The sequence below is a fragment of the Haemorhous mexicanus genome, chromosome 7 (assembly GCF_027477595.1).
Source record: "Haemorhous mexicanus isolate bHaeMex1 chromosome 7, bHaeMex1.pri, whole genome shotgun sequence".
In the NCBI taxonomy this organism is placed as follows: domain Eukaryota; kingdom Metazoa; phylum Chordata; class Aves; order Passeriformes; family Fringillidae; genus Haemorhous; species Haemorhous mexicanus.
The window spans coordinates 2978706-3004561 of record NC_082347.1 but is presented as its reverse complement, the minus strand read 5'-3'; the positions used below and the strand labels follow the sequence as shown (position 1 = coordinate 3004561).

Here is a 25856-nt window from a genome sequence, read left to right as displayed (position 1 = left end):
ATACGGGCGAGGTGGTACCCGGGGCGGCGGGGCTGTCGCGATAGGGGCGGGTCCTCCCGCCGCCGGGGGCGCCGCGCGGCGCGGGCTGAGGGCGGGAGGAGCCGCGGGCCCTGAGGGAGCGGCGGCGGCGGCGGCGGCGGCGGCGGCTCCTCCTCTCCAGCCATGGGTGAGCGGGGCTGCGGCGCCGGGAGCGGGGCCGGGCCGGGCTGGGCGGGGGCCGAGGGGCTGCGGGCAGGGAGCGTTGCGGGGGGCAGCGGGGCCGTGTGGGGCCCGCAGTGCGGGCGGTGCCCCGGGTGCGGCAGGGCTGCGGCCGCGGAGAGGCCGGCGCTGCCGCGGGGACGGCGCCCGCAGCCCCCGGCCCGAGCGGCCGCGGAGCCGTGCCGCCTGACGGGCCGAGGCTCGCCGCTCGGAGCCGGCGATGCTGGCCGGGCTGTGCCCTGGTGTTGGCTGCGAACAGCCCTGCCGGGGGCTGCTGCTGCTCCGGGGAGCAGAGCCCTGCGGAGCTTGCTCTGCTCTCTCTATTACCCCTTGCTCTGCTCTCTGTAATACCCCAGACGGTACCCGGGCGGTAGCTGGGATTTAGGGTTTCACTCGCGGTGTTAAATTCTAAATCTTGATTTAAAATTAAAAAAAAAAAATTGTTCGCCATTTATATTTTTAAAAAGCAGGTGAAGAAAAACATGCGGGTAGATCGCACTTTAAAACAGACCTATGATGCATTTCTCCTCAGAAAAAAGGCGAGGGTTGATAATTAAAAGGACAGCAGACATAGAAGTCTGTCTGAGGAGGATCGGCTCCAGAAGTCAGAATGAGGTCACCTGACAAAGGCATTTTCATGATGTCTTTGGGGAAAAAGACAGGCAGAGCTACCCACCTGAAGTCTGCATTGAGCAAGGCGTTTCCTCCTCTAACACTTTATTTAATGCTGTCAGTAGCAAAGCTAATAAAACAGCAGGATGTGTGCTCTGCCAGCAGAAAGGCTGCTGCTGTTTCAGCCCCCACCTGTTCGGGGATGCTGTGCTGGTGCTGCTCTGGTGGAGCTGCTCAGGTCCCAGCAGCTGAGCAGGAAGGAAGGAACAGACAAAGCCCTGAGCTGCGCCTGCTGACTGGGTACAGTTTTGGCAGAGCCTTGTCTCTCATTATCTTATTGCTTCTCGTGTCTCCTGGGGTTTTCTGTTGGAGTTCTGGGGAACTATAAAATCAGTTTTTAAGGCTGTTGCGTGTACACAATCTCAGTCATTATTTTTCCTAGAGAGCAGAGATAGGTTATGTTTTGGGGTAGTTGGGTATTTGGCAGGCAACTAGGGAAACAGAATATTAGAAAGTAGTTTTCAGGGTTTCTAATATCCAATCCCTAAATACCTGAAGTCTGCAGGAAATGAGACAAGTCATTTCCCTGCTGTTGAGGAGCTGAGAAAATGCCCATCTGTTATGATGATTTGGGTTCTTTGTGCTTTCTGACATGCAGACAGATACAGTCTGTATCAGATACCAATACTCAGATTTGCAAAGGAACAGGCTCACTTTTTTTTTCTCAGTCGCAAGCCTTTCTAGATGTTTTGCCATCTGTGTCTCAATGTCTTTTAAAAAGTTTGTTTTTTTACTTTACTTGTTAGATTTTATTAAGCGGTAAATCATCAAACTCTTTTGTTTCTTTCCAGGTTACTTTGATGAGTAAATAAACAGAGGCTTGTTTTGTCTCTGAGAAAATAGGGTCTGGCCTGAATGTTTGAATTGCTTCATTATAAATGAAAATAAGCTTAAGAATTTCCTGAGCACTCTGTTCTCAGTAGCAGGATTTCTAAGAAGAGGAACTTTGTCCGTTCTGTCAGACTGAGATGATTGTAAAAAGCTATGGATTTTATACTGATAAGATTTCATCCTCAGATGTATTTTTGCGGTATACACTTTGTAATGTTTACCAAAAACTTCAAGTTAAAGCACAACCTTTAATTCTTAAGATTTTCTGTGCAGAAAATACTTTGTGGCTAGGTGAGAAACTGATTTTTCAGTGTGTAGCATTTTCCAGAAAATGCTCCTGGTTTAGTGGCAGTGACTCTGAACAGCCTGAGAAGGAAGGCATGTGTTTGTGTCACTGTGCAATTAAAGCTACAGTGGAAAGTGATTCTATAGAAGTATGATGTGTGCTTCTGTAGGTAGGCTGTGATACACCAGATAATTCCAGAAATTAACAGGAAGGCTGCTTGGATACTGTGGGAGGGGCACTGGTTGCAGCCATGCAGCAGAGGTGCTGTGTTAATTGCAGTGACTTGGCTGCTTCTGAGACCTGCTGGGACAACATGGTGCCTAAGAACTGACATTCCCAGCCTGGCCTTTCCCCATTAAACCCATTGAACCAGTGAGAATGTGCTCTGGATTGGATGCTTCTCTATGGCATGGTGGTTTATAGCCCCTACTGAATTTGTCCTGTTAAGCTTATTAGCTGAAGGTAAGTTTTGCTTTTAACAACAGACTTTATTTCTTTGTGTCGCTCCTAAAACTTGAACCATAACATTCTTTTTCTCTGTTGTCTTAGCTGTAAAGGACCCTACAGCTGTAGAAAGAGCAAATTTATTAAACATGGCTAAACTGAGTATCAAAGGACTCATTGAATCAGCCTTGAGCTTTGGGCGCACTCTGGATTCTGACTACCCACCTTTGCAGCAGTTCTTTGTTGTCATGGAGCACTGCCTGAAGCATGGCCTGAAAGGTGTGGAAGTTGGTCTAGCTGCATATTTTTCATCCCCAACATGCCATTTTTCTTCCTTTCTTTCTGGAAGTAGATTTAAAAAGTGCAATGTTGCATAAAAAATTGAAAAAAAATAGTTAAATGTTCACCTTTTATAATGGATAGTGTAATTATTAATTCTTCACTGCATATATTTCCACATTTACCAACTTGTCATTTTGTGCAGCATTTGTTGTAAGTGGTCCAGGGTTTACCAACTGCATGTATGTATGTAGTATATATTTTCAGCTGGACATCCTTTTTGTATTATTTTTTTCTAGCATATCAATTTTATATTCACAGCAAAGTAATTTGATAGTTGGCTTTGGATACTGATGAGCTGACCAGTGTCTCAGTTAAGAGTTATCTGGAACTCTGGACTCAGCAGTTAATCCTTACACACACCAGATATTGTGAAAGAAGCTACTGCAGTAATTAAAATTAATTCAGTTACTTGATTTTTCTTTTCATAGTAAGAAAATCCTTTCTCAGTTACAATAAAACCATCTGGGGTCCTCTGGAACTTGTGGAGAAATTATATCCAGAAGCTGAGGAAATAGCAGCAAGTGTCAGAGATTTGCCTGGCCTTAAGTAAGTACTATTGTTAAAATGCAGCAGGAAAATAAATGACCTGACTGAGAACCTGCAGGTGTCTCATGATTTCATTTGGCATTAATCAAGCCTTTGAAGTGCTAGCACCTGATGCTGGGGAGAGCACAGGTGAATGGGAGGTGGATAGCAATGCAAAAAGGAGCAGGTTGTGTGTCAGTCGTTCTGCAGTCTGGAACTGCAGCAAACCTTGGTGAGTGCAGTCAGCAAAGGCTGTATCAAACCTCAAGGTGACATAGCCAAGAGGAAAGAATTAGGCAGCTTTTGAGAGTCTTGCCTGCACAGTTCTACTCAGTTGTAAATTTATTCTCTCCCTATTCCAGTGCACTCTGCTTTTGTATTTGGCATTTTAATTGGACATCCACGAAATTCCAAAAGGGTTTGGCTGCACTGACTGGTGTGTGGCAGCACAAGGGTTCTAATTTATAGCTTTAGACCTTATCTAAAGCACACAGGCCTGTAAATTATTATTTACTCTTGAAGCAGGCCAGAGGAAGTAATAACCTTTGCCAAGTGTGTTACTCTCTTCGTATCCTAACACAACTTGTGAGGGGTTTTTCTTTTTCATTGCTGTGCTTACCACTTGTAAGTATGCAAGCACTAGAAGAGGAAGTTCTACAGGTCCAGGTGGAATTTGCTGGATGTTAGTGTTTGCCAGTTACATAGGTAACTTGTCATTTTTTCATCTTTTTTGGCATTGTCTTCCCAAGATAGCACTGAAGTTGCACACAATTAAAGGCAGGATTGAGTAAGGGTTGGGTAGAGCCAGAGAATAGGATTGGGAAGGGAAGCTGCTGTGGTGGCTAGTGATGGGCATTTGGTTCATTTTCTTGCAATTCCCCTCAACTCTTAACAAACAAATTGCAGAAAGGAGTCTCAGCTGTTGCAAGCATTTTACTTCAGCAGAAAACAGCACTTTCAAGCTTATCAGGGCTCTGGTGCAGTCTGTACTCCTGTTTTTCCTGGGTCTGCTCCCAAGCTCAGCTGAGTGCTTGAAAATCTTTCTGTTATCCCAAAGCTTGGAGTCAAAGCCTAAACATTATGGCTTTCCACATGGTGATGCTCAACTAATAGCTTAAAATACCTCTTCAGAAACACCAGTTGCTCCACCAGTAGACTGATAAGGTGTTAAAGAGCATGATTTAATCACTATGTTGTTAATTTGGGGCTGTTTGTCCTCGTGGCCTTTGTTTCAGGACGCCGCTGGGCCGTGCCCGGGCCTGGCTGCGGTTGGCGCTGATGCAGAAGAAAATGGCTGATTATCTTCGCTGTTTGATCATCCAGAGAGACCTCCTCAGGTAAACAACTCACTGGAGTTTGTGTGCAGTTTATTTTCAGAGGTTTAGGCTCCTAAAAAATAATGCTGCACTCCTCTCCTGTGCACTGGGGAGGAGGTGACTTCATCCCTACCATGTGTGTGGTTTCCACTGAGCTGCCATTGGAAGGAGGGCTCTTGCTCTGAGCTTTGCTTTCACAGTTCTAACACTGGCATTGCTCTCTTCTGGTGTAGCTTCTCCTGTCTGATGGAGTCACTCAAGCACAATGGAGAAGGATGCTTCTTCATTTCAGTTTTATAAGCTATACATATGTTTAAGACTGACTTTGTGCCTAGATAACACTGGTATGTCAGGATGTCGTTGGTGTTCAGCAGCTATGGACTTCTCCAGTGAAAAGACTGGTGAAGTTTGTTATATAGAATCTAAAATTTTATTTTAAAAGTACAAGGAGAAGAAAGTGCTGATATTCTCTTGTTCAGTGAAGTATTTACATTTGTAGTGCTTTTGGTGCAAAACGATGACAATATTTTAAAAACCTTCTTAGCATTTCAGCCCTTTAAGTTTCTCTTTTTTCATTTAATCTCTTCCTTGGGTCCTTGAATTTCAAGCATGTATTCACTAAATTCCAGGCATTTCTTTTCACAAAGATTAATTCTTTTGCCATTCTTCCTTTGCATTGCTTGCAATGTTTTTTAACAACTTAAGAGTTGTCTGACTCAGTGTGGCCAAACATTTCATTTCTTGCAGGATCCTCTTCAACACTGGCTAATAGAAGGTGTAGGGAAGAGCATTTTCTCTTGGTTGTTTTGGGGTTTTTTTGTTTGTTTGTTTTCTTTTAAAGTCAAAGTAAATCTTGTCACCCTTCCCACAGTGTCCCAGCCATCTGGAGCCTAAGGCAGTATCCTTGTTTTTAATAGCCTCTGAGACAAACCATGCACTTTGACTTTTTAAATATTTATGAGGTGAAAATATGGGCAGGGCCAGTTCATCTTTATGGATGCTATAGTAAGGCTACAATAAGAGAAAATTTGGACCTGTATGTCACTTCTGATTAATTTATTGGATGTATATAGAGTGAATATACCAGTAAGAAGCAATTTTCTCCTTCACACAGTGAGTTTTACGAGTATCATGCACTGATGATGGAGGAGGAAGGAGCAGTGATTGTTGGGCTGTTAGTTGGGCTGAACGTGATCGATGCCAACCTGTGTGTGAAGGGAGAAGACCTGGATTCACAAGTAAGTCCATCCAGGTAAAGGAATGGGCATGCAGTCCATGAGAGTTTTCTGTACTTTTCTTTGTGGATTTTGTTACTTTGGAGTGGTGACTTGTTAGAAATCCTACCTGAGACTGCACAGGGCGTGATGATCCAGCTGCAGGGTCTGTGGGGCTGTTGCCTTAACCTCACTATCAGCAGGGTCAGACCTTTGAATGCAGATAATGGTCAGAGTGCAAGGGTGAAATTTTGTGCTTTGTCCTCAAATGGGAGCAGCTGTAGCAAGGCAGAGTTCCTTCCATCTGACTTGTGTGACCCATCCTTTTCTTCTGTGGCACAAGTCTAGTTCCATGATCAGTTTACCCTGCTTGGTTCATTTATTGCTGTTCTGGAACATCATAGGAATGATACAGGGACTGAAACAAACACTCTCTTATGACCTCTTAAGAGGATGACTATTTGATTCTGCAAAGCAAAGACTTGGAATTCTTCCTGCTTTGAATGGGCTTTGACTTTTAACCCTGATCTTTCCCAAGAAAATATTAACAGATTCTGTTTAAAGGCAGATGCAGAGGTATTTGTAAATAAATGTAGACTGTGTTCAGCCCTGATTGGGTTTTTTCAGCTTCTTTGTGGAAAAAAATCATAGTAGCTTAAGTGGTTATTACTGTGTTCATATATTTGATGAAAAAACAGCTCCTCTGGGAAAGAGAAGTTGCAGCTAATTTTGTGTGTGTGCTTTGGAATCCCATGGTTAACTTGTCCTCAGTTGTTTGTTCTAGTTACTGTGTAATGTTAGTTTCAGGCACTGATCTTGTGTAAAAGATACAACATTGACAGGCCTGTAATTACAGAAAACTTACCAACTTGCTCTTAGTGTTGGGAATTAAATTATGTGTATTATAGACCACAAATTCTGTTGCTAGCTACAGCTCTGTTATCACCGGGTGGCCTTGCTGCATGAGAGAGAAAAGTCACTCTGAGGAGGTAGTCGTGGCAGATGAGATTCCAATTGCAGTATGTCCCAATTTGACATTTGTAACCTGTCCAGAATAATTCTGTTTGTGAAGAGTAGTGCAAAGAAAGCACCTTCTCAGAGAAGCCAGAAGCAGCAGGTTTTACTGAGCAGAAAGGTAAACTTCTGAACCTTGATGGAAGTCACAGCCAGGAGCATAGTTTTGATAGGTTGAAAAAATGCTGCTCAGTGGTGAAATGTGTTTATGCAGCCCTAGTGAATTGAAATAAAGTAATTTCTATAGATAGAACGTTTTACCTTATTTATTAGAGATGGTATTTTGCTTTAATCAGAAAAACGTGTTTGCAGAGAGTTTTTTGTGAAGAGACTTGTTAGAAAAAACATGAAAAGAGCAAACAGGATCCTGACAGGAGAGCACTGTATGAACCAAGTAAATATTAAACTTAGTAAAATCTTGTTTTAACTGTTATATTTCAGGTTTTTCAGCTTCTGGCTGAAACTGGATGAATGTTAAAAATGCTGTAACTGAGGTTTTATCAATTGCATAAATACAAGGCTGTAAATATCAGCAGCACTTATTTGTATGATATGGAACTGTGCCTTTGCTCTCCCCTAGGTTGGGGTGATCGATTTCTCTGTGTATTTGAAGAGTGATGATGACATTGGGGGCAAAGAAAGGTATGTCCTCACAAAATACCTCCTGTTCTCTAGGTTAACAAAGGATTTCTTGGCTGGGACCTGTTCTTTGAGAAATAAGTCAGGTTCCCTAAAAATGAAATGTTCTGGTCCTGAGAAGACTGCCCCAGTGTGTTGTTCTGTGTTATTAGTTAGCTGGAGGAATATTTGCAGTCTGAGGCAAACCTCAGCAGCATCACCTCCTGCCTCCAAGCAGGGGGGGCTTGCCAGGTGGCAGTGAAAAGGAACCTGCAGAATTTTAGGGCCTCAGCTTGGGATTTAATCAGACTTTCAAAGAACCAGAGTTTTGGCAGAATAAATAAACATCCTTATGCTTCTCAGACTGTTATGTTTCACGTAGAGAAATTGTTTGCAGTTAAAGCATTGGATTTTTTTGTGTCTCACTGATACAACCTGTGTGTTATTACCTTCAGGAGTATGAGATGAAGTTGCTTCCTTTCTTTTTAAAAACACAGTTGGGATGGACATTTGCATATGGTAAACATGAATATTTTCAGTCTGTAGTTCAGTACATAATTCTGTTAATTTTATTTTGTGCTTGCTTTAGAAATGTACAGATTGCTGCAATATTGGACCAAAAGAATTATGTTGAGGAACTAAACAGGCAACTGAAGTAAGTATTACTTTGAAGTATGGGTGTCAGGCCAGGCTTACAGGTAAATGCCTTTTGTACCACAGCTTTGTGAGAGAACTTCAGAGAAAGAGCTGCAAATTTTCTGTGTTTAGACTGAAGATTTAGTGAGATAGGAAAAGACTCTCCTGGAGAGCTCAGTGTCAGTTTTCATGCTTTTGGACAGTCAAAACTTTATTCTTCAAAGAAACACAAAACCAACAGGCAAGAGCTGTGAAGGTCCTCAGGATTCAAAACATCACAGGAATAAAAAGCTTGGTCTGGATTCCAACTGTGTTCCATTTCACAGTTTGCCAGAAGTGATTTTGAGTGTTCTGGTGAATCCATATGATTTTATTCCTTTGCCTTGCAGAATATTTTAGTCTGTGGCTTTAATGCCTAGGACTGAAGCTGAATAAACTCACTGCTTGCTAGAAGCTATTTATATGTGGTAGGTTGAGGTTCCTGTTGGAACAATTTTCAGGAAAGCAGCATTTTCCTCTTACTTTGCTGGATGGAACAAACCTAGTCCACCACTGTGCTTGTTACTGTGCAAATAGAAGAACAGTGATTTAAATTCTCTGAGGAGTATTGTACAAAATTAAAGTCTGAGGGGCTAAAAAGCTAAAAAGACCCAACAAACCAAAAGCAAACAACAAAGCCAGAAAGAACTTCAGTAGAATCTCTAGCACAGCTGATCTAGATCCTTTTTGAAATGTAATAATCTTTTCAAATTTTTAATGCTGGTAATCTGGATCATTGGTTACTTAAGGCTCCTGTTGAAGTAAGGATATTCTGCTTTGAAATGGTGTCACTGAGCAGAAACCTTCAACAGCACAGAAAAGCTGAGCACATCAACTATGAGCAAAATGAAAGTCAAGGAGGAGAAAGGAGCTGTCACAATTAAGAGCAGTGATGTTTGTGTGATGTCATTATCCAGGTGAGCTTCTGTGTGCTCTTGTACTCTGGTTTATGCACAGAATTTCCTGTCAGATCAGTGATTCAGCAAATCTCCTATTTTATTTCAGTTCAGCTGTTTGTGTTTAGACATCCTAAAATGCATTAATCTCTCTGCCCTTCTGTTCCAAATGAACTGGCAACAGAGGACACCACAGAGAAATATGTGAAAAAGTAAATGGTGGTACAAAATAGGTTTTCTGTTTCCCTGTGTGTGAAGTGCAACCTAAAAAAAAGGTGCTTCCTGCAGAAATAGGCAATCAGGCTATGGAAAAGGCCTGGATGTAGTTTGATACTATAAAAAGCAACAGAGTAATAAAAGGCAATAAAACTCTGGTGAGACTCCTACATGAAGTCAAGAAGCATCAAGAAAGAGATAGCCTGAGGACAAATCTCAAAAAATGCAGAGAAACAAATGATTTCGTAAAAGAAATGTATTTTGGGGGAGGAGAATCTGGAGCCCGAGGACAAATCTCAAAAAATGCAGAGAAACAAATGACTTTATAATAGAAATATGTTTTGGGGGAGGAGAATCTGGAGAATGGTTTTGTTCTGTGGTTGTGAGGATAAAGGAAAGGGAGAGTGCATGGGAAGTTCTGGCCAAGCAGGAGTTGAAGTGGCAGGGGTGACATTGGGAATTGGAAAGCAGCATGTTCAGTTCAACAAAGGAGAGTAATTTTCTTATATTTAGGAAAAGTTCCAGTAATGGAACAGACCTCACAGCTCTTAACCATTAATCACTGTACCTTGCATTAAAGCTTTTGAGCTTGGTTGAATGAGTTTTGATGTAATCTTGAATACCATTGTTTCTTTTTCCCTTTCAGTAGCACAGTTAGCAGTCTACATGCAAGAGTTGACTCACTAGAGAAATCAAACACTAAACTGATTGAAGAGGTACTTTTTTATTTTAGTAATGCGTAGCATATTGTCTTCTTTGAAAGGCAGTTTTTCTAAATATACTTACATTATTTTCAGCTATGGAAGCTCTGTATAATATATTCAGATACCTTTATTTTGGCCTCGAGGAGGGGGGCAGCAGCTGCAGGGACTTGAAGTCAGCTTGCCAGGTAGCCTCTAGCATCAGCACATCAATTCTGTAGAACATTGCAGTTTCTAACTTTGGACAAAATGAGAAGAGAATCCTTTCTCAGTGCCAGCTGTCAGTCTGATTTGTGCAGATGACTAGTCTAGAATGGATGACACCAGTTGCTACAAAGAGACAGAAAGAAGTTCACCAAGCAATTTCTGTTCCAGTCCTCAGCTTTAGCCAAAGGATTGCTTCTTGCTTGTTTACTGGATGCTTATACACAGCTTCCAGACTTGTCTGCTTCTGGGTTTGTGTTTATAGCCTATATTGCTGGCTATCTTTGATGCTTGACTAGTTTCCAATATTTTTAGCTTTATAAGAGAGAGCACACCTTTTTTAGTTAATGAAGGGGAAAATTGAAAATTCTGAATTCAGCTGCTGAAGGGACAGCTAGCTCACTCTGGGAGTAATGTATCCAGAGTGAGAGCATCTTTTCTGTGTTAATTCTCATAGTATTCTGGTTCCTTTATAAGCTTTCAGCCCAACTGTCCACCTATTTTGATCCTTTGGCTTATAATTCTGACATTAGGCTGTATACTGTAGGGCCCAGTTATGAAATGTCATCTTTTGTAAATATGTTTGTTGTTCATATGGGGGAGGCTTTCTTCTGTAAGCTGCTCCATATGACATATTAAGATGCCCAAAAAAGAAAATGAGAACTGGATGAACTTGAAGCCAAGTGGAAAGCAGAAAGAGGACGAGGAAAGAGAATTGAGGGTCTTTAAGTCATGATGGAGCAATGAAAAGAAAGCATGTTCTTCCCAGACATGACACAGTGAAGTATCCTGAACACACTGCTGCTGTGTAGGGAAAGTGACTCATTATTAAAACCAGGAGCTTCATGCTTTCTTTAAAAACAGCTAATCCTCTGCTTGGCAGGCAGGGAGAATAGAGCAGAGGATGTCTTGGTCTTGGATTAATCAGAACATTTTTTTCTTAATTTCTACTCACAAAAGTGGTCACAGTACTTTTTTTTACTTGTTTCTTTTCAGTTAGCAATAGCAAAAAACAATATAATTAAACTTCAGGAAGAAAACCATCAATTAAGGAGTGAAAATACTCTGATTTTAATGAAAACACAGCATCATCTAGAGGTATGTTAGTTTTACCACTTTTAATATTGTAACGTAACATGTTTAATTTTTGTTCAAAAGCTTGTACATCTCAACTTCAAGTAAGCTTAACTTGTCCAAATCTGAAACAACTTTTATAAGGGAAAGGGCTTATTAAATCTGTGGAGCTTTCTAAATGGCATAAGTAAATTAGAATTCTAGGACATGAGATTGTTTTACAGCTATGTGCGTGGGTCATGTGTTCAAGAGACACCAAAGGAGGACAGTACTGCAGTGTAGATGTTTTGCTGCTTTTACTCAGTTCTCGTTATCAAGCCAATGGCCACAGAGCAGAAACAGCTCTTTCCATGTTTGTCCTGTGCTGGAGGATGTGTTTGTAAGTTTTTCTTCATATTCCCCACAAGTGTCGAATTGCTGCGGTTTAGACAGAAACAACACCCAGAGTATCGCAGTTTCAGGAGGCTGCAAGTGTCTGCCCTCTTGTTCTTTACCCCAACCTTTTATACCCTCATCATTCATGCACTGCACCTCTGTGCCCTCTGTTCCCTTTCCTGGCTGGTCAGTACCTCTGAGCCCTCCATGGCTCACTGCAGTCAGTGCTGCTCACCTGCTTTTCACAGCTGCACCCATTGGGGATGGGGCTCTGCTGCAGCCCCACTCCCAATTACCACCGTGTGCCTACATTCAATTCATGCCACCGAGCTGCAGAATTGCTGAAGGAGGACAGAACCTGTGTGTGCTTGCAGGCAGCCAAGGTGGACGTGGAGGCAGAGCTGCAGACGTACAAGCACTCGAGGCAGGGCTTGGATGAGATGTACACCGAGGCGCGCAGGCAGCTCCGCGAGGAGGCACAGCTGCGCCAGGTGGGTGCTCCTGCCACTGCCCCCTGCACAGCCCTCACTGTGGCAGTACTCCCACTTCTCTTGGCTTTAGCTGCTGCCTTGCACTTGCTTCAGCCTATAGTAAAAAGGGAGTTTTCACAGAGCATCAGTATTTCTGGAGTAATGTTGTAGAAAAACAACCACATTTTTCTTGGATAATTTTTTAGGTAAGTTTTTAGCAGTACTTTATGCTCTCTATCTACGCTAAATCTTTCCTGTGAAAATACAAATACTTCAGTTCTATTTTTGTAATTAATACTAAGGTAACTCTGTACAACATTGGCAGGGTAATTTCTTATAATGTGAGTCGTCTTCTCCCAAACTTAAAAAACCCCATTGGCCAGTTAGTATATGAGTGTTCCATTTATGGATAATTTGCAAAGGTAAAGAGGGACAGAATTTCTGAAGTGGTAAAATAGATGGTGCTGCAGCACTGTTAGAGTTTCAAAGCAGAAATACATAACTCCATAATTATTTAAATCCTTTGTGTTGCATTGTCTTGTGTCTAACAGGATATGGAGAATGAGCTAGTGGTTCAAGTTAGCATGAAACATGAGATAGAGCTTGCCATGAAGCTGCTGGAGAAGGATATCCATGAGAAGCAGGACACCCTCATCGGCCTGCGGCAGCAGCTTGAGGAAGTTAAGGCAATTAACGTGGAAATGTACCAAAAGCTGCAGGTAAAGGGACAATCTGCTGTTAAACTGCTGAAAGGATCACAGAGACAGAAGTGCATTATTACCATTCTGGGCAGCTGGATGCTGCTGTTCCCTGGAGTTTTGGTTTCCTTTTGCTTCTTAGGTCAGCTTGACATTTTGGAACGTTACCTATGTAAAAGAGGTTCTTAAGGCAGTCACTTACTGGGTTTAGGGAAGAAAAGAGCATGAGGATAAGATCATGGCCAAATAATATCCTATGTGAAGTAGAGAGAGTAATAATGTACTGTAACAAAGACCTTTTTTTGGCCTGTGTTGTATAAAAAACCACAGAAGAATGTAGGCACATAGTGAGGAGTTGAAGACAAGCCCTGACCTTCCAAAGTAGGGAAAGGAAGACAAGAAAATGTTAAATGGAAAAAGCTAATTACAGTTTTGGGTTTATTTTTAAATCTGTTAACAAAATAAGAAAATCTCTTAACAATTAAATGCCTTTTTTTGGGAGAATATGGATCTCAGGGATTCCAAATGCAGTTAACAAATTACCAAATACTAGTGAATTACTTATTTAAAACATGAATTTGATTTAGGGAATAAATTCTGAAAACCAGCACAAAACCCCAGTCAAATCTGTGGCAGAATGAGGGGAAAAAATTAAGATGCTGCACAGGGATAATTGAAGTGATGGACAGAGGATTCTACTTTCCATCTGCAAATGTGAGAAAACTGGATTGGAGGATGAGAAAAATAAATAGAGCTGGAGAGAAAAAGAAGAGAATGTTCTCCAGTGTTAGGATCTGGGGGGTTGATTTGCAGGAGAATCTTGGTGATTTTCTGGACTAAGCTCTTTGCTCTTCACTGGTAAGGTTCTAATGGGCTACTTGGTCAGTGAATTTAACTTTGACTTCTAAAGGGATTAACTAAGGAAGGAAATCAAAGGGAAACATTTATCCTTATTAAATATGAAATAGCATCTGCACTTGCAGAGTATGAAACTACAAATTTTCTAGGCATGAGATTTTACATACTGTCCTCAAGGGTTTTTGGAAGGCAATCCTTAAAGAGAATCAAAACTTGATTTTTACCCTGTGCCCCTTTAGATACTGAAAAAGAAGCCCCCACAAGGTAATGGTGCAATTACACCAATTTCAGCTTTAACCTCTTTTGTAACACAGGTTTCTGAAGATGCTATGAAAGAAAAGAATGAAATAATTAGTCGATTAGAGGATAAGACCAATCAAATTAATGCAACTATGAAACAACTAGAACAAAGGTACAGCCCCATCTTTGTTTCTCTTTATTCACAACTCCACTCCCTTACATCTTACTGCATTCCCACAGCTGCCATTGAAATGCAATTTTCAACTAGAACATTTAAACCAAACCTTCCTGAAACTTCTAATTAGTGCTTTGCTGTTGGACTGGTTTTTTTTTCTGTTTGACAAACACACTCACTTTAAATACAAACTTGATCTTTCAGTTTTCTTCCTCTATCACTGTCCTTCTGGTCCTAGGTTTTTATGCTGATATCAAAAGTCATTCTTTCATTTGTTTCAAAATTCTGATTCCTTATTGCCTACTTTTTTCCTCCCCCCTGAATGAAATGCAATAGAAACTGAAGCATTAATCTTGCTTATACTTAAGCATATGCTTAATATAAACATTAATGCCTTCAAGGATCACTGGTTGTTTGCTGAAGCTGTTATAATTGTTGTCCATTGCTTTGGAAGTGCCATTATTTTCAATGACTTAATGAGTTTTCACACTGAAAGGCTGAAAAGTGAAAGACTAAAATTCCAGAATATAAATTTACATTACAGTTAGACTGCATGCACTACATAATACTAAGATGTGATTCACATGTTTTAATTTAGTGGCCTTATATGCAACATTGATCTTTCTAATTGTAAAATATAACATATCCATAAGCCCTGTCATGTTGGTGTTTGACATGTCTTTTTTTTCATTTAAATCTGATTATGAAAAACATGCTTATGTATTAAAAAAATTAGTGACATGAATATTCTTTTATTGACATCCTTTTTTCCTCTTTTTTCTTTTTCTTTTTATCCTTTTATCCCAATTTTTGTTTTTACTCTTTTGCTGCCTTCATCTGTCTTTGATTTTTGTCCACTGCATTCATGAAGTGACAAAGATCTGTTAACTCAAACTAGGACTATTGCAATGTCATTCGTCAAATGTGCCAGCAATGAGGCTCAGCACCAGTATAAACTTGTCAAGGATATATCATTCTGAGAGCTCCTCCAGGGTTGAAAGAATTGCTGATAAAATAGGACTTCAGACTTTCCCAGTTCAAACTTGAAAGTGGTATTAGAAATCCTGCACTGTAACTGATCGTAGCTGGGTTCTGGTTTGTTTTCTGAAAGAACATCACCTCCGATCTCACTTTACCCCTCCTTAAAAAACAAAAACAAAACAAAAAAAAAACCCACCAAAAAACAAAAAAAAAAAAAAAACAAACAAACAAAAAAACAAAACAAAAAAAAAGTAAATTACTGCACTATTATTAAGCAAATGTAAGCTAGTTTTCTAATGCTATTGAATCACTTCTTGGTCAGATTTTATTTTGAGAGGTTAGATATCTTTATTTGACTGTACATTTTTATGACACTTCTTTCTAATTAGTGATTTTTCTGGTTCTTTGGTACTAAGAGATTTACAAAGTAGCCCTTCTGGCTAAGACTTCCCTGGTCCCCTGCTTATTCCTTTCACTTTTAGGCTGTATTTACCCCAAAAGCACGCTCTCTGTTGGGTCCTGTGGCTGTAACCTGCAGTGTTTTCTTGAGCAGAGTGGCAGGGGTTGGAGCTGAGCTCCCTCAGAAGGATGGGGGTAAGAAAGGAGGGTGGTGCCAACATCTGTGTGGTGTGAGTGCATTGAAGGGATGAAAGCCTCTCTGGGCAGCCAACAGCTAAAGTTCCACCTCCCTGATGTCCTGGGGTAGAACTCTTGTGGAGTCACAATGTGCTCGGAGCCTGATTCCTGAGGGGCTCCAGGCAGAGACAGGGTGCTTCAGCAAATTCTGTAGCTGTGACTCCTGCCTAGCCCAGCTGCCCTGGGAGGTGGAGCAGTGAGGAGGATTTACAGTCAGGGCCCAAGTCCTGAACCTGCCTAACCAGTCTGTCAGCTGAGGATCTCTGCACTGAGATCAGCACCTGTGCTTGTGCCCAAAGCCTTTTCCCTCCCTCCACCCATCACCAGGCAGCCTTTACAGCTCCTGTTCCTGCTGTGAGCTGCTGCTTGCCTGCACTGCAGGAAGAAGAGCTCAGGCTGCTGACTGCCCTAAATACACTCCCTGATGTTTGCTCTGAAGGCTGTAGTGGATGTTGACTGAGAAAATTATCTTAGAGTTTTGCAGCAGAAGGGGATGTGTTTGTAAAAGAGGGGACAGGATGCAGTAATACAGAAAAGGGTTTCTACTGCATGGTTATGTACTAGCTTATTCCTTGGTTTGGAAGCAGAAACAGCCTTTAACATGAGTTGGCTACTGAAAAATAACTATCTTCTAACTATTCTCAAAGAAAACCCAAACCAGAAACACTGAATAGAACAACAGGAAGACCATGACAGAAATGGGAGCTTTATCCACCTCAATGTTATCTATGCAAACAGGTGTCTGCCACAGAATCATCTGCATGCCAAATCCAGCTGCAGCCAGCTCAGCATCTGCCTCAATCTCAGCAGTGCAGCCAGCCCTGGTGCTGGGCTGGGGATGATGCTGCAGCTTTAGGGTAGCAAGCTCCCTTTCTGCCTTGCTTGTGGAAACAGCTCTGCAGTTGATTTTGTGATTTAGGGAAGGGTTTAACGTGCTTTTGGTGCTGATGCCTTGTGTAGCTTCAGTCAGCTTCTGCACTGGGCAGGGACCTGCTCTTTCCCTGTATTCTCCTTCCCAGGGCTTGGCCTCTGTGCACTGCCATTGCAGATGTGACTGGGAGCATTCTTCAGGCCCCTGGGGCAGTTGAGTGAGATAGTGCACCCTTGATGAGGTGGTTTAATTCCAGCCTTGTTCACTTGTTTACCAGCAGCTTTTGGAAACTCCCTCTGGTGCAACTTCATCAGCAGAAGCACAAATGCAGACATATTGCTGACACATCTTCTTTTTAGCTGACACTGGGAGCTGGGAGTCACTCTGGGAGGTGACAAGTCAACCATCTCACTGGTTTCTCACTTACCTGAGAGGTCCTTGAGGCAGTTTTGCAGAGCACAGAGCATCAGGTGGGGACATTCACTGGGATTTTACAGGCTCCTGTATTCTCCAGACAGGTGTAACCATGATATAGCACAAATCCCCTTTTAGTACATTTACTTTGGTTGCAATACACCCACCAGAGAGGAGCCACAGTGAACCAGTGCATTCCAAGGGGAGTGTCAGCTGAACAAACCTGGAATTCAGAAAGAAAAGATTAAATCAAATAACAATCCCTCATTTCTTGATTAATCATTTTGATTTGTCTATAGTATGGAGCTATTTTCACCAGTGTAAGAATGCATTATTTTTAATACAGACTATTTAAATTAATTATGATGTAGTTGAGGTAGTTCTGTAAATGTAGTGGGACCTGTCAGGGTGTGTTTTGTTGTGTTAGCCTAGTCAAGTCTTTTGCTGTCTGATTGCAGTGCTCTGTATGCAACCTTATGCCTCAATTGTTTTGAGCTGCTTTTGCACAACACATGCTCTGCCCTGTCTTAATGGGTGATTAGTGCAAGCCAAGCACTCTTACAGAACTTACTTGGGGGAGAAAAGCTTCAGAAATAACACATGGACCTATGCTAAAGGAAAAGGAAAAGCTTCAATTCTAGAATATGTACCATGCTTTGGCACCTGTTATTCATGAGCATAAAATAAAACCATTATTACTTACAGTGATTACTCTCTTACTGTATGCAAACCCAGGAGCTAAGTTCTCTAGGCATTGTATGGATTTCTCGTTTGAGTTTGTGAGTTTCCCCCAAACTTTGTTTTTATTTAGAAATGTTTCTATTTCCCCATTTTTCTTTTATTTGTCTTCTTCACCCTCTACACCCTAGTTCTAGCTTCAGTTTTACCCAAAGTTGATTTGAATTACACCAGATTGCAGCAAGCAGAGAAGGCTCAAATGGAGGCTGAGGCTGAGGATGAGAAACTTAAACAGGAATATGTGAATAAATCTGAAAGCCTGCAGAACGAATTCTCCCAGAAGGAGAAACAGCTGTGAGTATTTCTTCCCTGTTTGGAAAAATGCATGGCAGTAAACATTCTACATTTGCAATATGTCCTCTGTCCTAGTACAGGCTGCTTGTTGTTAAATGGTTTTGAACAGAATGCAAATACTAAAGATCTTTGTGTCAGGTACTGGCAAGGCAGAAGAAAATATGTCATTCCAAGGAAGCCAAGCTGGCTTTGGGTGCCTCTAAAATGACATACATCTTGAAAGGAAGGGGAAAACAGCATTACTTCTTGGCTAAAAGTGCTAACTTAATTCTGGAGGAAATCATCCTAAGTGGGAGAAAATCTGTAGTGGAGTAGTGGTAAAACACACTTTGAACAAAGGCCACAAGTATGGAGTAGTGTGAACTAAAACTGAAGTGGCACAACAGTTAGATTGATCCAGCTTAAGGATGAGGTAGAAGTGGTTTAACTACCACTGCACAGGAAATAAAAAGTGAAAATCCAGTGGAGTCATAAAAGTTAAAAGCTAATTTAAAAGCCAGCCCTCTGTCTTTCTCCTGTTCCATCCTTCAGTGCTAATTTAAATCAGTGCATAATGTTAGAAGCTCCCTGCAAGGACAGGTGCCTTCTCTCTTTGGAAAGATAAAACATCAGTGATTGAAGTAAATCTTTGGCACAAAGACTGGGGCTTAAAAATTAGTGATTTCCAATGCAGTTATTAGCCCACCCCTGCCTCTCTCAGAAGTCTGAATTTCAATCCACTTGTTCAACTGTCATGACAAATGTTCACTTTACTGCCACAGTCACCTCTGCCAATTTGGGCAAAAGAACAGTTCAGACCCCAGCCTTAGAATTCTGCAATTCTGAAACCTCCAGGTCATGTTCACTTCTTTTCCAGCCAGATGCTGAGGTAGTGTCCCAAAATGTCTTTCCTTTAAAAGTGGGTTTGGTTTTAAAACAGGAAAATTAATGTGGATGTAGGTTTCCCATCAAAAGACCTTGCATGAATACTCTCAGATTTTTTCTCCTCTTTTCCTGTGTTGTCACAGTTTGAATCTAGAAGGTTGAACAGTGTGCTTCCACCCCCGTGACATTGTAAACACCAAGTCTTTCATGAAACCAATAGTAAAACTCCAGCTAGAATGGATCTTCTGTCAGAGCAGCCCTAACTCCTTTAGCTGAAGTTCAGTTAAACCAACAGAATCTGTATCCCTGTTTATGCTGAACCTCAGCTATGCAGAAAGCTCAATAAAAATAGTAGTTTAAAGTCCTTTCTCCTTTATTTTCAGTTCTGTTCAAAATGCCATAAACCTTAGTCTAAAATAGAAGATTCACATCTAAGGGTGTAAAAATTAAATAACTTTTATGGTATCAGAGATACCTGCAATGATTGTCTGCATCACCAATGACACCGTGGCTGGTTGCTTTGGTTTATTTTAGAAACAAGCTCTACAAAGTTAAGGGGCTTTGCCTTATGCTTGTTTTAAAAATACTTCAGAATTTTGTGGTTAGTCTCCTCTTACTCATTTATTTCAAAGGTCAGCTCTTCAAAATTATGCCATACTCCTGGTCCTTTAAATAAACTTACTTTGAAAAGCATTTTCTAAATGATAGTACTTTGTTAATTAGACTGATACCTAAAATATCATTACATTGACACATTATTTCTGGTTTAGAAAACATGTAAGGTAATAGTTTGTTATGGTAATAGTCTATTGCACCCAGAAATAAACTCAGTTTTGTTTTCAAAAGTGATACTGTTGTGCACAGTGATTTTTGTTTTGTTTTCCCTGTTCTAGGCTTCAGCTGGAAACAGACTTGAAGATAGAAAAAGAGTGGCGGCAAACCCTGGAGGATGATCTTCAGAAGGAAAAGGAAACTGTGTCTCATCTGAGAACAGAGACCCAAGAAATAGTTACCCTTAAGAAAGTAAATTCTGCAGCAAATTTTGACTGAAAATTTAGAAATTGACTGCAATGTTATTTATGGACTCAGACATGGTATTTTAAAGAATTTCTGCAAATATATGAGAAAGATTACACTAGTGTGTTCTCACAAATAGAATGAGGGAAAAAAGGAGCTTTTTACTGCCCATTTAGTCCTCAGATCAGAGCTCAATACTTTGGATAAGGAGAAATGAAGTCCTTTTTTCCCTTCTCAGTTGTGTTGGGGGCTCTGTCCTCACTGCAGGCTGGACCTGTGGCTCTCTGTGCTCCTGGCCTCTCCAGTCACTCACTTTTATTTTCCAGGTTTCATCCCCAGTCACTCAGGGTTATTTTCTCCCTGCAGTGGGCTACAGAAGCAGAAATGTTTCTTTATCTCTGGGGGTCTGAGAGTTTTCTCCTGAGCAGTTGCTGTTCAGGCTGGGTTTGGAGGGAGTGTGAGGGATCACTCATGCACTTGGCTTTCTCAGCAAGGTCAGCTTCAGTAGGAGCAGCTTCCTAGGCAGTAGGGCAAGCACAATTTGAGAATAACTTGGCTTCTTTTTTTTTTTTTTTGTTTTGTTTTAAGGAGTTCCTTAAACTTCAGGAGAAGAACAAGCAGCTGAAAAGCACATGTGAGGACCAAGAAGCTGCTCTCCAGGAACTGGCATCCAAGCTGAGCGAGTAATTTTATTATTCATGATCACTTATACATATTATTTTTGTCATATCCACTTGAATTAAGAAAAATAATGGGACAGTGGTAATGCATATTAGACAGTATATGACAATATTATTATTATTTTGATAACTAACCAGCTGGGAGAAGTCAATGTCTCATGGTCAGGCCTATAATTTTTACTTGTGGCTGGCGGGGTGGCTCCTGGGTAATGACAGTGCTGTGAGCAGAAAATCCAAACCAAAACAGTGTGAACAAACACAGTTCCAAGGGCATTAGGCTTTGTTCTGCAGGAGAACAGTTGCCTGGTTTGCCAGCTGTGGCATTGCCAGAGGAGCCCCAAGGAGAAGGTTACAGCTCTGGCTGCAGCAGGGCAGGGCTGCTCTTCTTGAGCCCCAGCCAGACAGCCAGCCCCACACAGCTGCTCCCTCACTTCCCCACCACTGGGAGCAGGGAGAGAACTGGAAAAGCAGAAGCTGGAAAACTCATTAAGAGTTCAGACAAAGGCAGTTTAAGATGGAAAAGAAAAGCCACACATGCAAGCAAAGCAAACCAAGGCATTCATTCACAGCTTCCAGTGGTTGGGCAGGTGTTCAACCACCCCCAGGAGAGCAGGGCTCATCACGTGGAATGGTGCCCTGGGAAGGCAAAACTCCATCACTCCAATGCCCTCCTCCCTTCTTCCCCCCCCTTTATACACTGAGCATGATGCCATTGGTCTGGAATATCCCTTTGGATATCCCTTTCATCCTCTGTCCTGCCTGTGTCCCCTCACTTCCCATCACCCCCAGGCTCTCCAGCCTGGCCCTGGGGGAGCAGGAAAGGCCTTGGCTCTGTGTGAGCCCTGCTCAGCCACAGCAGCAACACCCCTGTGTTATCAACCTGTGCTCAGCACAAACCCAGAGCCCTGCAGCCCCTGGGAGGGAGATGGAGCCCAGCCCAGGCAGAACCAGCCCAGCTGCCCAGGGCAGGGCAGGGGACTCCTGGAAAGCAGCACCCTCCTGACTGTTCTGTGGTGTTGAAGCTTCATTTAATGATCTCTCTCTTCTCAGCAGTCTGCTGTGATTTCTGTGGCCTTTGGTGCCCTGTAGAATAACTTTGTGTGAGTCTCCTGTGACCCAGTTCTCAGTGGGTTGGCACTGGGTGGTTGTGGGGAGGCTGCTTCCTCCAAAATGACATAATGTAGCCCTGTACTCTTGTTCAGAGGACTTGGCTTAAAATTTAACTACCTTTTAAAGTTGTTAGAGCTTAACTGACCATGTAGAAGTTTGAAGTAGCATTATCTTATTCCTTAGATCAAAGCTGAAAATAGAAGATATAAAAGAAGCTAACAAGGCTTTGCAGGTCAGTAGCATCTTGAGAAAATAAGATTTTCTTGACACTGTCCTGGGTTTTATTTCTTGGTTCCCTGCATCTTGAGGACTGTTCCCATGTGCTGAGCAGGGACATTGGCTTCACTTGGAGGCTGGGATGCCTTTCTGCTCTCCCAGCTGAGCCACTGCCCTGCTTTAGCCCCTCAAGCATGTTCCCTCTGCACTCTGCTCTTTTTTGCAGTGTTTTGGAGCAGTCCTGTGCTGCTCTAGAGTGTCTTTGTGACATTACACTGGTCCCAGGGCACTGAGCATTCAGGCAGTGAATGTTCTGCTCTTGATTTGTCTTCTCCCCTGGAGCCCAAAGTTTAACTTCATCAGATAAATATAATTATGATAATTTTTTTCTCCAGGGCCAGGTTTGGTTGAAGGACAAAGAAGCCACTCATTGCAAGCTGTGTGAAAAGGAATTTTCACTTTCCAAACGGAAGGTAAAACTTTAACAAGATTTATCCCAATGAGTTTACAAGTATTTTGTAATTATTATTACAAGTATGATGTAAATAATAATTATCTTTGAGTTGTGGCATGAAATGTCAATGATCAGGTAAAAGCAGAGTTATTTTTGAGATATTTTTCTAGTTCTTTGGTACCTACAATGCAGCTGGGCCCTAATTTCAAAAGAAACAGTGTCATAGTGTAGTTCCACAGAGCAACTTAGTTAAAAATTATTTAACTATGTGGAATTATCTCGAACTCTTATCAGCTCTGGCACTGCTAGAATTTGACATGTGTAGAAGTCTTTTTATGGCAATTTTGTATACTAGAGTAAGAAAATACAAGTTTGTAATTTTAAAGTAAAATGTGACATTAATTTCCAAGCTTTATTAATGTGTGCAGGAAGTTTCCTTTACCTTTTTATGTTAAATCTCAATTAGCTACCTGCCAGAGGCATCCACTGTTTCAGATATCATTGCTCATGCTGTATTTTTTTATAGCAGAACACATCCTTAATCCAGAGCTTGAATGAAATCTTCAGCACATATATATATATAAAATTCTGGAAAGACCATGGGTCTGTCTGTGGTGCAGCCCTAGGCAAACATCATTTGTGTAGGATTGCATCACAGTTTGGGATGTAGATCCATTTTCTTTTGCAGACTGACTCCAAGAAGGAGTCAGGAATTACATTTTTGGATTGTGCTGTGTGTGTTGTTTGCTGGTATCCAATTACCAAGTCCATTTCCATTGTAAATTTAAATTTTTACTCTTCTGCCTGTGATTCAGCATCACTGTAGGAACTGTGGGGAGATCTTCTGCAATGCCTGTTCTGACAATGAGCTGCCTCTGCCCTCCTCACCAAAGCCTGTCCGGGTCTGTGACTCCTGCCATGCCATTCTGATCCAGAGGTGCTCTTCTAATGTGCCATAAGAGATTTATTCATGCTGCTTTTGGCTCATCCTGTAAAAACCACCATGCCAACTAAAGAATGTACAAGAGGATTTCCAGACTCTGAGGTAAGCAGTGTGGAGTTGCAATTTCAAGGTACTGTGAATGAGTTACTTCTCTGCTTCCTCTTGAAACAAATGGAGACAATGGGACCCAAATGTAGAATATGCACATCTAAAAAGAAGAAAAACCCAAAAGGGTGTGTTGGTCTGCCAAATGGCTCAGCAGCTTTTTTGGGAGGAAGCAGGGTGGTTTATCCAGGAGACTCAGTGTTAATGTGTATTGGATGAATATTTCAGTTGTTAAGATGATCTGGAGGAAGGTGATACTCTTCCAGGCTGATGAGCCACAAGCCCAACCTAATCCTGTGCCTGTGATAGGCTGTTGGGAAACAAAACCCTGCAGTAGCTGGTTTTAAATTGTACTGGAAAAAAGCATGGCAATTAATGCAGTGGTCTGAGAAGTTATTGCCAAATACTGTGTGTTTGTTCACCTCTCTTCATGAGCAGGAGTTGGTACATTCCAGAACATTCCAGAACATCCCAGAACATTGCACTGCAGCTGTTCTGTGCAGTCCCAGGGTGAGGGGAGCTGTGCTCAGCCAGGGAACAAACAGTGCTCGGGGCACTTCCTGAAGGAAGGTGTGTTTTGCTGAGTGATTTGTTCACATGAACTATTAATTTGATATATTTGTGTTTCCACTGAGAGAGAGCTGTTCAGCACAGACCTCTTCTCTGACATTGTCTGTAACCTTGAACAAGTCTGCATCGTTTTCATGCAAGTCATGCTCTCCAGCTTGTACATGTAGTCACTGCATAGCTCTAGAAACCACCTAGAAAGGCTGGGGTTAAATGCTGGGAATCACATCCTTTCTGTGCTGCACTGCGAGGTTCTTCCTTATGTTGTCACCATCTTTCTCAAACCTTCAGAGCTGCTTCCTAAACTGCATTTTTTTGCAGAGCACTTTTGAGCCTAAGTCTATCCACTCTTGTCACTGATGGTAACATTTGTTGGAATGTAAGATCCTTGTTCTTTCCATAGGCAAATAGAAATCATATCCTTTGATAAAGTGCCCTCCCTTCCAGCTCACTGCACTGCACCCTCCTCCCTTTAGCCACTCCTGGCCTGGGCTCCAGCCCTGGATCCTCCAGAATTACCAGCCCTGTAGTTCCTTCAGCCCTGGGCTTGGAGTAGCACTGCTGGCAGCAAAAGGGAGGCTGCACACAGATCTTTTAGCTGTCCTTGCACTTTGTTTAGCTTGGCTTTGTCTCTGAGGATAGGGATTTAGTGAATATCCTAAAAGCTAACATAGCTATTCTTTTAACACCTCAGTGTAGTTGCTTATGTAGTTTTTGTAAAGAAAAATGTTTTTAAAAAGACCTGATGTAACTTTTTGTAAAATACCACACAAATACTTGTAAATCTGTAAATAACTTTTGGAAAAAAATAAATTTAAGTTATCTGAGAATAATGTCACTTAATTTAAATTTGTAATTCAGAGTATTTTACTTTATTAAGTTCAAGTTGCTTAGAAAGCCTTTGCCTGTGCTGGGGAGTGGGGTACCCTGCCAAAGACACAATCAGGTGTGCTCATGTGCTTCCTGAGAGTGTTTCCAGGTGGGCTTTTGGGGGGCAGGCAGGGAGGCAGCTGGGTTTGATGCAGGATAGAGATGGTAGGATAAACTAATCTGTACTGCTTTAATAAATAACTTGTGATAAGGGATGCAGCTGAACAGAAATAATTTAAAATAGGCAATCTTTTAAAACAAGAATATAGTGCATTTCCATAAAGTGCACTGAATTAATTTATTACTTAACTGCCATCTTCTCCTCCCCTCTGTGCTGTCCTGTTTGCATAGGAAAAGTGTGTCATATTCAGATTGCTGTTACTGACTGCGGGTAAGGCTTCTGCCTTGAACAAAATGAATGCTGGAGGTTCCATGTGGTTTCATTTCCCTTGGCGTCAAACTACATACCTGGCCTGCTTTTAAGGGTTTTGGACACTGCTGTGACTAATGCTGCATTTCTGTCTTTCTGTAAAACCCTGCTCTTGATTCTAAATCCTTCTCACACAGAGAAGAGCACAGGAAGAGCTGTGGGGTACCCACAAGAACCTCGAACTGTCAGAGAGGATCAGAGCAGCATTTTATTCCCTTTGGGAAATGAAGCCACTTCTGCCGTGCTGCTCTGGGGGCGTTAGTCAATCCCTGTTCCTCCCTGCGCAGGGCACCGGCAGGGTCAGTGCCCGTGTGTGCTCCGCCTGCCCGGGGGCCACGGGAGCCCCGGCCCCTCCCGGCAGCCCTGCCGTGCCCGGTGCTGGCCCGGCCCCTGGGAGCGGGCACGGCTCCGCTCACGGCTCCGCTCACAGCGCTGCTGCTGGGAGCGGAGGGTCGGGGCTGAGCGCTGCTCTCGTTGCGGCGGAGGGACAGGGCAGGCACGGCGCAGGGGCTCGGCCCGGGGCTGCAGTGAGCGCACCCTGCCCGAAGCACAGCCCAGCCCCTCTCCAAACGCCAGGCCGGGCAGGTGTCAGCTCCGCGTCCCAAGAGGGAGCCCCAGCTGTTC

General features: G+C 42.2%; 1 protein-coding gene across 9 annotated transcripts; it reads left to right on the top strand.

Moving 5' to 3' along the window:
* The first annotated feature begins 62 nt into the window (after positions 1-62).
* RUFY2 (RUN and FYVE domain containing 2) lies at positions 63-24775 on the top strand. Of its 9 annotated transcripts, none has more exons than XM_059850827.1 (20): positions 95-166; positions 2267-2449; positions 2537-2710; positions 3202-3319; positions 4534-4635; positions 5729-5852; positions 7423-7484; positions 8050-8115; positions 8948-9052; positions 9894-9963; positions 11149-11250; positions 11976-12092; positions 12623-12790; positions 13942-14039; positions 17857-17976; positions 19734-19863; positions 20446-20540; positions 21831-21879; positions 22259-22336; positions 23133-24775. In XM_059850827.1, exons 2-20 carry the CDS (start codon positions 2392-2394, stop codon positions 23274-23276), a joined length of 1980 nt encoding a protein of 659 aa, XP_059706810.1. In that variant the 5' UTR covers positions 95-166; positions 2267-2391; the 3' UTR covers positions 23277-24775. The 9 variants fall into 9 exon arrangements, 8 of the variants coding, with proteins under 8 accessions (XP_059706812.1, XP_059706810.1, XP_059706816.1 ...); XM_059850826.1 differs by lacking the exon at positions 95-166 and adding an exon at positions 406-1110; XM_059850829.1 differs by lacking the exon at positions 2267-2449 and having other exon boundaries at positions 63-166.
* Positions 24776-25856: the final 1081 nt, after the last annotated feature.